General features: G+C 36.5%; 1 protein-coding gene across 1 annotated transcript; it reads right to left on the minus strand.

Annotated features, from left to right (window-relative positions):
* Window positions 1-8,785: 8,785 nt before the first annotated feature.
* On the minus strand, window positions 8,786-12,480 carry LOC112178958 (G-type lectin S-receptor-like serine/threonine-protein kinase At1g61500). The gene is made up of 7 exons (XM_024317240.2): window positions 11,136-12,480; window positions 10,938-11,045; window positions 10,545-10,702; window positions 10,241-10,451; window positions 9,396-9,633; window positions 9,177-9,327; window positions 8,786-9,088 (listed from the first exon to the last, which is right to left on the minus strand). The coding sequence occupies exons 1-7, from the start codon at window positions 12,478-12,480 to the stop codon at window positions 8,786-8,788; spliced, it is 2,514 nt and encodes an 837-aa protein (XP_024173008.1).
* Between the last annotated feature and the right edge of the window lie 1,223 nt (window positions 12,481-13,703).

Consider the following 13,703-nt stretch of genomic DNA (forward strand, 5'->3'; position numbering starts at 1 on the left):
CTCTACCTTGTATATGTTTTATGCAATCACGTGTTACTCGTCGGTGGGATATTATGTCGCCTTTGGCCTCTGTTTAGCATTTGAGTGTAGAAAACGTCCGAAACATATAGTCGTAACCTTCATGAATATGCATTTTCTACGTCACAGCTACGCCCTGTCGCCCTCTATATTGTTGCTTGCAAAGTTTGTGCCAAAGTGATAGCGAATTGATTGAAATCTAGGTTGGACAGTATTATTTCACCGTCCCAATTAGTGCATTTGTTGTCTGCATTGAAATGAATAAGATATATAGTTATCGTTTAGTTAGACTCCAATAGTTTATTTCCATGTTAACAAACTGTAAAGACAATTTTTTTTTTTTTAGTGCTCTTACATCCCCGGCCTGATGTAATATGCGTACATTATTTTGCTCGATATGCTTTTAGTTGTAATGCTATTGTCGTGTGGGAATAATAATATTTGTGGGTTCAATTTTTGTAATCATTTCACTTGTGAATGAATTAGCTTCTACTCACCCACTACCTATGTACGAAGTCATGGGTTCGAGTCACCATGAGGGCATGAGTGAAACCTTTTGATCCTTTTTTAAAATAAAAAAAAATAAAAATTAACTTCTACTATTAGTGGTTTGTTGATATCTTCGTTTATGCATTGAATTCGACTTGAAGTTCCTTAGCATAGTAGTGATGGGAATGACATGGAAACAATGCCTCTAAAGTACCCTCGGATGCCAAAGTAGAAAAATGTGTTTTTGGGTGAAGATGATAGGGAGGGGGAGTATTTTGGAGATACAGTATTTGGGAGATACAGTATTTGATCAAATATAAGTTAATTTGAGAATAAAATTAGAGTAGAATCTTAAAAATCTGTTATTGTTTGATCATGTATTGATTATCTGTAAATGCTCAGGGGTGATCATGGATTCATGGTCATCTCCTTAGAGTAAGTCCACTCGTGGGTCACCAGATCACCTACTATTCACTGCTTTTTATGTGTATTTTTACTTTCTGGGTCACGGGCACAGCGTTTTCGTGCCCTGGGTGGGTCACTTTCTGGGTCACCTTGGTGACCTGCAAGTTGACCTGGTGACCCAGGTCTTATTGGAAACTGTGCCTGTGACCCAGAGAGTGGAAATTAACACTAAAAAGTAGTGAATAGTGTTTTCGTGCCCTGAGTCACTTTCTGGGTCACCCTGGTGACCTGCAAGCTGACATGGTGACCCAGGTCTTATTGGAAACTGCGCCCGTGACCTAGAGAGTGGAAATTAACACTAAAAAGTAATGAATATTAGGTGACTTGGTGACCCAACGGGTGAACTTGCTCTTAGTAATCACTATCGTTAATTTGATGTTAGGCAAGGTTCTGCAAAAGTACATATCCTAGATTTGCTTGACTCTATTTATAACTTATATTGATCTGACATGATGTGCAGTCTCCAGTTGATACTTGATCCCAATTTAGTCCTTCTCACATGATTAATCTGGGCTTAGATTCAATATTTGAGATTTTTTTTTTTTTTTTTGAATCGAGCCTGAGGGAGAAAAAATATATTCATCATAAGCCAGAACATGTCATTACATACCCTTCCGCTGCCATCTAGACAGACAAGAAGATAGTGGTGATACCCACAGTGGTACATAGGAAATAGACCTACTCATTATACAATCAAGTATGTAGACATAGCGGGATTCCCTTTTGGTACTACGCCGGAGGCGCTAGAAGGGCTCAGTCCTCCCAACCTAACTCATAAAATAGTAAATCTAGTCGCCTAGAGACCTCAATTGGTATACAACTAGAGACACTGAGAATTAAGCGACAAAGACCAAGACCAAATGTTAAACTAGGTAGGAAAAAAATCCACTAGACTGCCCCAAAAAAGGCCTAAAGAAACTAGAAAATAAACAAAACTAACTAATGGCCCAATTAGCCCAAAGAAAAGCAAAACCCCAGGCCCAACTCGCTAACCCAGCCATGTTGCACTTCCACCTTCCTGTGTTGAGGATGCCGCACGCCACAAGCAAGCCACTGCCACGCCTGCACCATACCGTTGTCGCCCACACCACACCGCCACCACTGCAAGGACAACAAAGAACCTGAAAGACTCCAGACTCGATCCAAAATGAAAAGGATCTCATGTGCCCCTAAAGCACCGGCTGCATCCCGACGATGCTGCTGCGTTGCCACCGTTGCCTGAAGTCAAACACCAGCCCGCGCCACCCCTTGAACCAGACCCACGACTCCCCCAGCCACAGAGAACTAGAAGCTTCGACCCAAACAAGACCAGATCAAGCGAAACAAGCTTTGAGCCACTGCAGATCCATGAAGCGAGTGAACCCTAGACCATCATCACCCGTCCGGCAGCCTCACAACGACGATGAGGGTGCCGCCGAATGACAGGACCTCGGCTGAAGACTTGACCTTTTTTTGGTGCGCGTGCGGCGTTTAGTTTCTTTTTCACTACTCTAACCTTTCAATATTTGAATTAAAACATAAAAAAGTGTGAAAATTAATCATAATTAGGTTGCGGTACTGTTTTCCAAGTCTCATGAACATCAGCTACCTAAACTGGTATGCCTATTAACTAATCAATAATGGTTTGCTATATAATTAAAGAAGTGAAAGAAGAATCCAGCAATTCCAAACTTTTCTCTTGCACTAATATCCCCAAACCATATAATATACGACGTACGTTATATATGTTGCTCGAATGACATGCTTTCAGTTCTAATCCGACAGTCATTTGTGGCTTGTGGATAATTGTGATCTCAAGAGTGAAGTATTTGAATGTGATGACTGTTATTTCTTGCGATATGAACACTATTGATCCTAGTTTCAAGGTAGATTCCTAACAGGACACAGAACAATGAAGGAAGATGCAGAAAAGCTCAAGGGATGCATACCCTAAACAATGTCAGGTGAAGAGATTCCGAAATCTTGATGTACACTTCCCTAATACACCAAGGAAATCTATAATACGTACGAGTTATGACTTACAAGTTCATAAATTCGTACAACCATCAACACCATAAAGCTTCGCCATAATGTGCTTCATGGAGGTTCTTGCGTCCAAGGCTTCCTAAAATTGAAATCGTGGCCTTCACCTCCTTATTTACGGTTTTTATCTTTTCTGTAATTCAACTCTTTATATTTTCAATTATGGATTTTAAGATGATGTATGGCAAATCTATTTTTGTTAGGGGCGAGGTTTGAAGCCCCTCAGATATGTTTTTGACAATATTTTGATTCCTAGTTTCGTAACTGCGTTGTTGTGAATTTGATTATTTGATTTTGCTTTACAGATAACTCTTGCATGTTTATGTCATAAGCACATAAAAAATTATGATTATGTGAGTGGGGCTTAAAATAGGTATTTCAATCCCCTAAATGGTTGATAATATTTCTTTTAAGAGAAAATTTTACAAACAGTATTCTAATTAAAAGTCATTCATCACTTTAGTACATCAACTTCAAAAACTATCATATTGGTAATCTAACATTAATATTCGAACCAATTGTAGTACCTACCGTCTATGACGTCGTTAATTAAAGCATATTTTTCAAGAGATATTTTTGTCTTTCCATATTCAACCTCTGATTTTTTAAACCCCAAACTTGTTTTTTAAATCAAATCCAAATTCTATTTAGGGTTTCTCTGGACCAACCTCACCTTCATCGTCTACTGCCAACATCTAATTACAAGTGAAGTTTCGATTTTGGATTGGGGATAGAAGGTGTGTGGGGGTGGGGTGGGGGGGGGGGGGGGGGGGGGCGATTGGATTCACACCCATGTTTCGGCTCATGCAAGGCCGGCCCGTGGGTAAGGCAATCAAGGCAATTGCCTTGGGCCTCACCTGAACCACGCCTCAGTTCTTGTAAAAGTCCATTAATTCAAATATGAAAAATAAAATAACATGAGGAAAATGTATTAATTAGGCCCAAATCAGTCAATAAGCTTATTAATAGAAACTTTAACCACGTTTGGGTCATTACCTTTATTCTCACATAGTACTGATACTACAAAGTTTCTATTTAATAGGTTGTTTGTATATCACAAAGAAAATAAACAGAGGCCTAAATTTAACTTTTTGGTGGGTCATCTTTACTTTATAGCATTTTGTACCAGCTAAAGTAATTTAGACTTGAGTAACAAAGGTTTTTTTTTTTTTTTTTTCTTTATTGGTTGGGCATTTTCGCTAAAGAGGGTCACAAAATGAGTAAAAATTAAAAATTGAGGCTCCCATTTAAAAATAGGAGGGATTATTTAAATTTTGCCTTAGGCCTCATCTTATATTATGCAAATATATGCATGCCAATTTTTTTTTTTTTAATGGATAAAAGCTATATAAAAAGGAATGAAGCTGATATGAGAGGATATGTTACATTTTAATTTTCCTCATGAATGTTACAAAAGGAATGAAGGTTCTACCAAAGTTTACAAGATAATTAAGTTTTATAAGTTGATTATTTTCCTCTACTTCAAGATAAACTTTGTAGGAATTTTCTCGATCTATGTGCTTCACGTACCATTTACTCTAGTGTTTTTGCAAGCATCCTATAACATAAAGTCAGAAATCTTCAAGCATACATTAGAGGGAAAAAAAAAGGCTAGAAAAAAATGGGAGATGTACATGATACATGTATTGTTCATACTAGTAAATTCAATATTTCACTTGAACTCTTAGTTACTTTTTGAAAGTTGAGTCAGCGTTCAGCAAGTGTGAGAAGTAGTTCACTAGCTGCTCTTATGGCTGTGCCTTCAGAAATCAACCAAGGCCTTTGATAAAATATTCCACTCACACGAAATCAACTAAACTACTTATTGTTGCCAGGAGAGTGATTGCACATGAAGCAATTGAACAGGACAGTGGTAATAGATTGACCATATAAGATAAATAAAAGTAAATATACAAGACAAATTTGTGAACGACATACATACCTTTGCTAGTTTCACTAGCTTATCGTAATTATCATGTCCATAGAAGAATGGCTCCTTATGAAATATCTGTATAGAACTATAGAACAAGGCTCAAGCATAAGCATCACAAGACAGCAGTTCTGATTTTCTTTTATCAGACATAAAACCTAAAAGAAAAACCGCCAAGAAAGCTAACTGATAATGAAATGGAAGGGCTGAAATAAAAAAGAAACATACTCCTTTTTAATCAACTAGCTAGTTGAAATCAAGTTTAGACCTAGTCACGAACTAAATCACTAAAGCAAATCTCTCATCAAGCACAATCCCTCCCTCCACTGCACAATAATCAAGTACAATGGTATGACATTTTGGATGATGATTGGTGAGCCTTTAAACTTTGAAATCTTTTACTGTCACAATTATTTTTGTTTATTTTAGCACAACCTTTTCTTTCCTTTTTTTTCCAAATCATCATGATTCTTACCATCAACTAATAAACACCTAATACTGTCACCGAGATGCAGACTAAGGTGAACACAACCTGATAACTGATCATTCTTGCAAGTTTCAGAGTCATTCTTAGTTTCACTAGAAACTAGAACTGTGAGACATGCAGTGGATAGTGACATTAAATTGATAGTTTTGAGTACAATGAGATTCTGAGGCAGAGGGAGGGTAGGAAAAGAAAAGGGAGAGACTGTGCTGATGCAGCCAAAGATGCTTTCTCTGTGAATATATCAAACACCCTTCATTTTCATCATGCAACCTCTGAAGAGAGAGCAAAGTCATCATTTCATAACCAAACAGAGATGTAGGAGCATATTAAATGAGATTCAAAAAATAGATTAAGAGATCATATTTTAATGCACAGATGCAAAACCATGAATGATATAGGAGACTGACCTACTGTGGAAGAGACTGCGTAACACAACTATTGGTTCCGAATGACCAAATTTTATGACTCAATCTAATTCAAAACAAATACTAAAAATACAAAACTAGAGGCAAGTTCAAAGGAGACCAGAACAGAATCATACCTTGTGTATACTTTACAGTAGTTTTTGCATTGTAAATAAAAGAGAGAAGTCCCTGGACATATAAAGATAGAAACAGAAATCAATTAGCCACAATAAATAAGGAGCCCATGTGTGAGTTTTCAAAAGACTCTAAATCGAAAGCAAGTTTGTTTCGATGAAAATAATCAAAGCAAATTTCAATCTAACTCGTTTGGGGTTGTTATCATCAAAAGCAAGTTTCTTTCAATGAACATAACTGGAATTTCAAGGCAATGCCTAACATTTGTTCCTGCATTTTACAGTACATCCCATAAGTAATTAGAAAGTCCAGAGTAGGGATATCATTGCCCCTCTGGACAAGTTAGATGGATATATATATATATATATATATATATATATATATCCTATCCAGAGTGAAGCCTCACTCTGAAATTAAAGTGTAAGGTTGGAGTTTAGGGTCACTTTTCGGTCTTATATCCGCATCTCAACCGTCTTGTTTTTAGGTGCTAATGCATAGATCATCTCTGCAAAATTTCAGCCAAATTGATGATCTTTAAGGTACCTAACTCACTTAAACCAATAGACGAGCTGAATTTGTCCACCCTGAACCGTACTAGCTTTAAAGCAGTTTTCAATGCCTTAACGATCATCAATTTGAATGAAATTTTGCAGAGATGATCTATACATTAGTACCTAAGAACTGAACGGTCGAGATGTGAATGTGAAATCAAAAAGTGACCCCAAACTCCAACCTCACATGTTAATTTCAAAGTGAGGCTAGGGTTGTAAATAGGCTCGATAAAACTCGTGTTCGACTTGTATTCGGCTCGATTTTAGCTCGTTTGGCTCATGTTCGTAAGATAAATGAGCCGATCTTGAGCTCAATACTAAGCTCGACAAAAAAATGAGCCGAGCTTGAACAATGATATATTCGGCTCGTCTAGCTCGTGAGTAGCTCGTATTTTTCATGAGTAGCTCGAGCTTGTTTAGCTCGACTTGTTTGATAAAGCTCTACTCATGAAAATTTATAGTATAAATAAAAATATAGTTTTTCTAATCTCAAATCTTTAATTCTTTTTATTACATTCTTTTTCAATTGGAAGAGAATTTGAGAATTTAAGTAAAAATAAAGAAAAATAAATCCAAATTTGATGGTTAAACATCAAATTTGGATTCTTATTTTAAATTTTCTTTCTTCCTTTATTATATTTTAAATTTAAAGTCAAATGAGCCAAGCCAAACCTATTCAAGCTCAAGCTCGTACAATAAATCGAGCCGAGTCGAGCCCAGCTCAGGCTTAAGAAAAAGGGCTAAATACTAATTAGTACCCTGTGGTTTAGGTTCAAAAATCAATTCAGTCCATGGACTTCTAATTTCATCAAAAACACCCCTGCACTTTCAATTTTGATCTAATAGGTCCAATTCATTAATATTTTGTTATGGGTTCAAGTTATAGTTGGATTATTTGTTGAAAAACTATTTATTTTTAATAGTAGGAATCACTCCTAATTTGATTATGCAGACCACCTCAACACCACATCATAAAACATAGGCCATATATGAGCCACATTAACAAGTTAAATAACTCAACTGTCGAAAAACTAACAATTTTGACCTATTAGATCAAAATTGAAAGTGCAGGGGTGTTTTTGATGAAATTAGAAGTTCAGGGACTGAATTGATTTTGGACCTAAACCACAGGGTAGTAATTTGTATTTAGCCCTAAGAAAAATATTCAAGCTGAGTTGAGCTTGAGCATGGAAAAAAAATTTAAGGTTTAGCCCGTCTCGAGCTCGATAAAAAGCAAATTAGCCGAACATGATCACCTTGGTATTCGCTCTGACTCGGTTCATTTACACCCCTAAGTGAGGCCTCACTCTTGATAGAATCTGTATATATATATATATATATATATATATATATATATATATATATATATATATATATATATATATATATATATATATATATATATATATATATATATATATATGGACAATGGTGTAGCACCACAACCATATTCATACATATAACATCAATTAAGTTCACATACACAATTCTGATCCTTTCTCTATTTGAAAGAACTTTTATAAATGGATAATAATTACATAAGCCTTTAGACTATAGTCAAATATTCAGAGCAAAAGAGTGAGGAAAAAAAACATAAGTCATGTATGTGGTTGTTGCATATAAAGTCATTAACTGATGGTGCTTGGAAGCATAGTTTTAATGTGGGGGGTTTTGGTGCAGTTTTTCGGCACTATAGAGGTCATGTACTTGGTGCTTTCTCTAATAATCTTGAAATTCATAGCTTAGTTGCAGTGGAGGTGATGGCGGTCATCTATGCCATTGAACTAGCTTGGGTTAGAGACTGGAAGCATATTTGGTTGGAAGTGGATTCTTCTCTCATGCTTGACTTTCTTGCAATCCTAATTTAGTTCCATGGACATTTCACATTAAATGGCGCAATTACTTGTATCACATATCTCAAATGAATTTCTGATCATCTCATATATTTCAAGAAGGTAATCAAGTTGCTGATGCATTAGCGAATTTTGGTGCTGCTTCTACAAGCTTGGTTTAGTGGAACTCTGCTCCACCCTTCATCCTTGTACATTGTAACAGAGACACTTGGGTCTTCCAAATTTTCAATTTTGGTAGTTCCATGTTTGCTTTAACTGATTTATTTGGGAGGTTTTGATTTGATCACCCTCCTTTGTACTCTCTTTTTTCCTTTTCTTAATATAAGAGGATAGGGAGGATCACCAACAAAAAAAACAAAACAAAAACAAAAAGAAATCTTCTTGAGAATGACCAAAAGGCATTGCATTGAAGTGTAACAATTTGCTAGCACTTATCGACCTTCAATCATTGTAATGCTAGCTTCATTTTTGGAGGAATTAGTATTCACAGAGTGCGGTTGAGGATGATAAGCTGAGTTTTGGATAGTGAATACAGGCAGCTTAGGTTGTGGACCATGTTTCTCACTGCTTAACATCAAAGCTATATCCGCCATGGTTGGCCTATCCACAGCATTGTCTTGTACACATAGAAGCCCGATATGCACGCATTTCAATACTTCTGATGAGGAATATGAATCGCCCAATATTTCATCTACCAACTCCAATCCCTTGTCTTCATTCCACAAGTTCCACGCCTAAAGGTTCATATATATGGGTTAAGCTATATGAAAGAAACTGCTCATGAGTTCACATTTTACATTAGAAGTTAAAGTATGAACTTACATAGGCTAGAAAGCCTAGCTGTTGGTCATACAAAGAGAAGCTGGTATTCTTCTTGCTGCTAATAATCTCCAAGACCAATACCCCGAAGCTATAGACATCGGACTTTTCAGAAAACATCCCTCCCATGGCATACTCCGGAGACATATAGCCACTACATGACAAACTAATTAGTAGGTAACAATTAACTATGTTGGAGACTAGGAAGGAAAGGATTCTTACCGTGTTCCAACAACTTTCTGTGTATTTTCTAGATTTTGTGTTCCTTCAACTATGCGTGCCAATCCAAAATCTGAAATTTTTGGATTCATTTTCTCATCCAAGAGAATATTGCTGACTTTCAGATCCCTATGTATCACCTTCACATACGAATCATGATGGAGATAAAGAAGCCCTCTAGCAACACCTTGAATAATATTAAAGCGTATTGCCCAATCAAGCACTGCTCTCTTCCTCGTATCTGATCAAATAATCAATGCACCTACTTAGAGTGTAATCAGTAATGGTTTTTCATAAATCATGACTCCCATGCATGCAACAAAGAAATATCATGACTGCTACCCTTTCAAAAGTTGGTTAAAGCTAGATTTCTAGGCTTCTTTAATAGCTATGAAATGCAGACACAGTTGTATGAAAAGTAGTAGTGAATGCATCATAGAGATATGAAGTAAACACATAGCAGAGAGTATATCATACAAACACATTCAATATCTAACAGTTCTCTGCATTATATATGACAGACATAATCAATATCTAATATCTGAAAGCAGTCAATGGATTATTTGTCTGTTGGGTACTTTATTTCATGTAAATCTATTCATAGCTTTATGTTAGTATGCAGTTGTGATCCCAAAACCCAAATTATACTAAGGTTCAATTCTTCAGACTTTTCTGATCTTTTTCTTGTTAAATATGAAAATATAAGTGAGAACTTACTTTACAAATAAATTTTCATGGTTGCCCCAAGTTCGACATTTACAAACAGCAAAGATACTTTCATTGAAATAAGAAGATAGGTGAAGATGAGTTTTCAGGGCAATTGAACATAAAGCACTAAAAAAACTAACCGAATAGAAAAGTATCCAAGCTTTTGTTTGGCATGAACTCGTAAATCAGTAACTTCTCATCCTCTTTAACACAACAACCCATGATCCTAACAAGATTTTTATGTTGAAGATTGGAGATCAACAACATCTCATTCTTGAACTCTTCAATTCCTTGTCCTGAGCTACTAGATAGTCTTTTTACAGCTATTTCCTTCCCATCTTGTAGCATACCCTATACGAGGTCCTCAAGTTAATCATGGTGTTCATGTTTGTATTCTTTTAACTGTTACAATGCTGTATTAGCCTCAAGTAAACAAATAAGTACCTTGTAAACAGGACCAAAGCCTCCTTGCCCGAGTTTGTTTGTAATGCTGAAATTGTCTGTAGCAGTTAATATGGTATCAAAATCATAGATCAATAGCTTTGATGGATCGTGCTTTCTAATAAATTCTCGAAGAGTGTCCCTAGAAGTTGGAATTGATTCTGTTCATTCAAAGGCAAGCTTTCTTAATTTGCAAGTATGAAAGTCAAACACCAAGTCAGAAAAAAAAAACAACAACAAAAGTTATGGATATCAACCAGTATGTTATATACATGCTCTTATACAGTTCTGCAGGGAAGTTATAATGATTTGATCAGTAGTCTAGTACTTCACAGAGATACTGATAAATGTGCTAATGCATTAGAATAATTGATCTCCTCTTTCTCAATTTCTTACCCTTTTGGTCAGCTCGCAACCTGTGCAAACCAAACACTATGGCAACCATGATAATCATTAAACCAATAGCTGTAAGGCAAACAATCAACTTAATTGGCTTTCCTTCACCTGCAATTTAATTTACAACATGAAAAAGAAAACATAAGAAAAAGATAACATATTACTAACTACAATTTTGCAAGCATTGTTATCAATTACCTAGTTCTCTGCGTGCTAGACGAATATAAATATCAACTCCCCCCTTGGAAAATTTCTGTATATCAATAAGATCTTTGTACCAGACTAGACACCCAATATTATTAACAAGTGCATAAGCCAGGCATGAACAATTATTTAGGCACTGTATCTTGCAGTCATTGAACTTGTCTTCAGGATCCAAAGATGTAATATACTGATAATAATCTGGTACTTTCGCCCTTATGATCTTCCAAAACCCATCATCATTACCATCTTGTTTTCCTTGCAATGGTACTGACTTCTTATTCGTTTGTCTCTCACAGAACAATTCGGTTTTCCTTACACACCCACTGGTCCACTCTCCTTTGCTCCATTCCTGGTGTAACTTTGGTACAAACCCTTTCATACACTTGCAGATTGGAGATTCAGAAATGCTGCAAAACCCATAAGGCCCACATGCTCCATAGATGTCACATCGATTCCTTTGTGTCTCGGCGTAGAGTGACCAGTTCCTACCATTTTCTGAACTCATAAGCTTTATCTTTCCCTGTGAAGAGAGGTCTAAATATGCGAGAGTTTTATCAGGTAAGTTATAAGAGTAATACTTTGTTCCCTGTTCCATATTTTCATCTAATTTAAATCCACTAAGATATCGATCATCCATATCTGGGAGGCCGATGAACTTTGATTTATCCCATGGCCCAGTTCTCCAGAAGGGAATTGACCGATTAATCCAAATGATCACTTGTGCTGGCATATCTGTTCGCCGTCCGAGTTCAGCTGTATATATCCCACTAGATGGATCACTCTCACTTTTCCATGCAGTCAAAAAACGGCCTTTTCCGTATTTACTATCGTATCCCAACACCATGTTTGGTAGCATAGTGTCACCAGGATGATGAAAGCTCTGCCATATTGATTGACCAACTCCGATTACATCTTTGACAACAAAGTTTCCATCGTCTGAAAGAATTGCGGCAACTGAACTAGTATTAGATGATGAAACCTGTAAAGTATCATTGGTTGACCACACAGAATTCTGCTTCCCATCTACAAGCTCAAGACTCCCATTGCTGCTAATTCTCAAACTAGCCAAGGTGTCTATAAGAGCAAGAGGCTTATCTCTGTTAGCCACCCATACCACTTTACGTGGAAATATATCCTTGTACCATATCCCCACATACTTGTTACCAGAACTAGTAGGACTAAAGAAGCCCAATTCAAATATTAGGCCAGGAGAGACTAGAGTTTGTCCCTCGGATAATGGGTGTGAAGGAGTTATGTTATATAGTAATTCAGCACCATACTGTGATGGAAGAAAACTGAAGATGAATAAGAAAAACAAAGTAACAGTACCTAGTTGCATCCCTATTGAATATGTTTCACAGAAGAACTATGTCAATTATTTTCTGTTTCACAGGGATAGCTTGGCTGCTGAAAGTACTAAAGAACCTAGGCCACATAGAACTAAGCGTAGACTAGGTAATGTAGAAAGTTCTATGATATTTCTACCAATGCTTTCAAAAGTCATGGCAAACAAATTTGGAGACTTGAGCTCCTTCTAGGAAATCATACAACTCAATAATACATGATGACAATTCTGCCAATGCTTCAAAAGTCATGACAATTCTGCGCAGACAAATTTGACATTATTAAGGCTCCTTCTAGGATATCATTTGACTCGAACATACCATCCAAGACTTACGACAGTAAACCTCGATAAGCATCAAGTTGACAATTTCCTTCAAACTTAGTGGGCTGCTGTACCATTGTTTTCAGTAACTTTCAAACTTAGTGAGCTGCTGTAACATTTGAGAAAAAGAATTGAACTTTAAGTGAAGGAAGCGAAGCAATGTATGATAGTTTCAGCGTACGAGAGACCCAAATAACATGAAAAGAAATCATCTGATAGGTAAAACTCAGCACCAAGAAATTCAGAAACAGTAAATGAAACCCAGTAAATATTACCCACGACTTTTCTCCCCCAACCGTTCAACTAAAACCAATCAATCTCTAAATGAAAGAATTTTAACACCCATCATTATCATCATCATGAAAAATAGCTGGAATACATTTGAATTTGATGTGAAAGATTGAAACTTTGCAATGTTCAGAAATTTACATAAGAAACAATTCAGTACCTGGAAGGAGTCAAGGGAAGTGAGAGCAAAATGCTTTGGCTTTTACCCAACAAGCCGCCATTGACGGCTTTTCTACTTCTTCTTCATTTTCTCTTATTTCACAAAATTTTTAGTCACTTCATTTTCTCTTGTTTCTGATCGCGAAATAGGATTTATGTTACATACTTCAGTGCCATACTGTGATGGAAGGCCCAAATAGACAATAAAACGAACTTAATTTTTAATTTTCAACTGGACTCAAAAAGAGCCGGTATAAGGAAATTAGCCCTTGGAAAACAACTAAAACAAAGACCCAAAGAACAAGTCTAATCCAATACAGAAAACCTAGCTACTGCAGACCGATGTGTCATCGGAAGCAGAACACCAACTAGTTTCTGTACTGAATAACCGATGCCAATCAAATCCCAGAACACAAACCATATGGAATCCAACAACCCAGGGGATAAGA

The sequence above is a fragment of the Rosa chinensis genome, chromosome 7 (genome assembly GCF_002994745.2).
Source record: "Rosa chinensis cultivar Old Blush chromosome 7, RchiOBHm-V2, whole genome shotgun sequence".
NCBI classification, from domain to species: Eukaryota; Viridiplantae; Streptophyta; class Magnoliopsida; order Rosales; family Rosaceae; genus Rosa; species Rosa chinensis.

What these genes read in the sequence shown, in the direction of transcription:
- LOC112178958 (XM_024317240.2), bottom strand. Translation starts at nt 12,480, where the DNA reads ATGCAACTAGGTACTGTTACTTTGTTTTTCTTATTCATCTTCAGTTTT. An exon ending in TCTAGCACGCAGAGAACTAG is followed by an intron (nt 11,046 to 11,135) that starts GTAATTGATAAC and finishes ATTAAATTGCAG; the next exon opens with GTGAAGGAAAGCCAATTAAG. An exon ending in GCTTTGGTCCTGTTTACAAG is followed by an intron (nt 10,452 to 10,544) that starts GTACTTATTTGT and finishes GACCTCGTATAG; the next exon opens with GGTATGCTACAAGATGGGAA.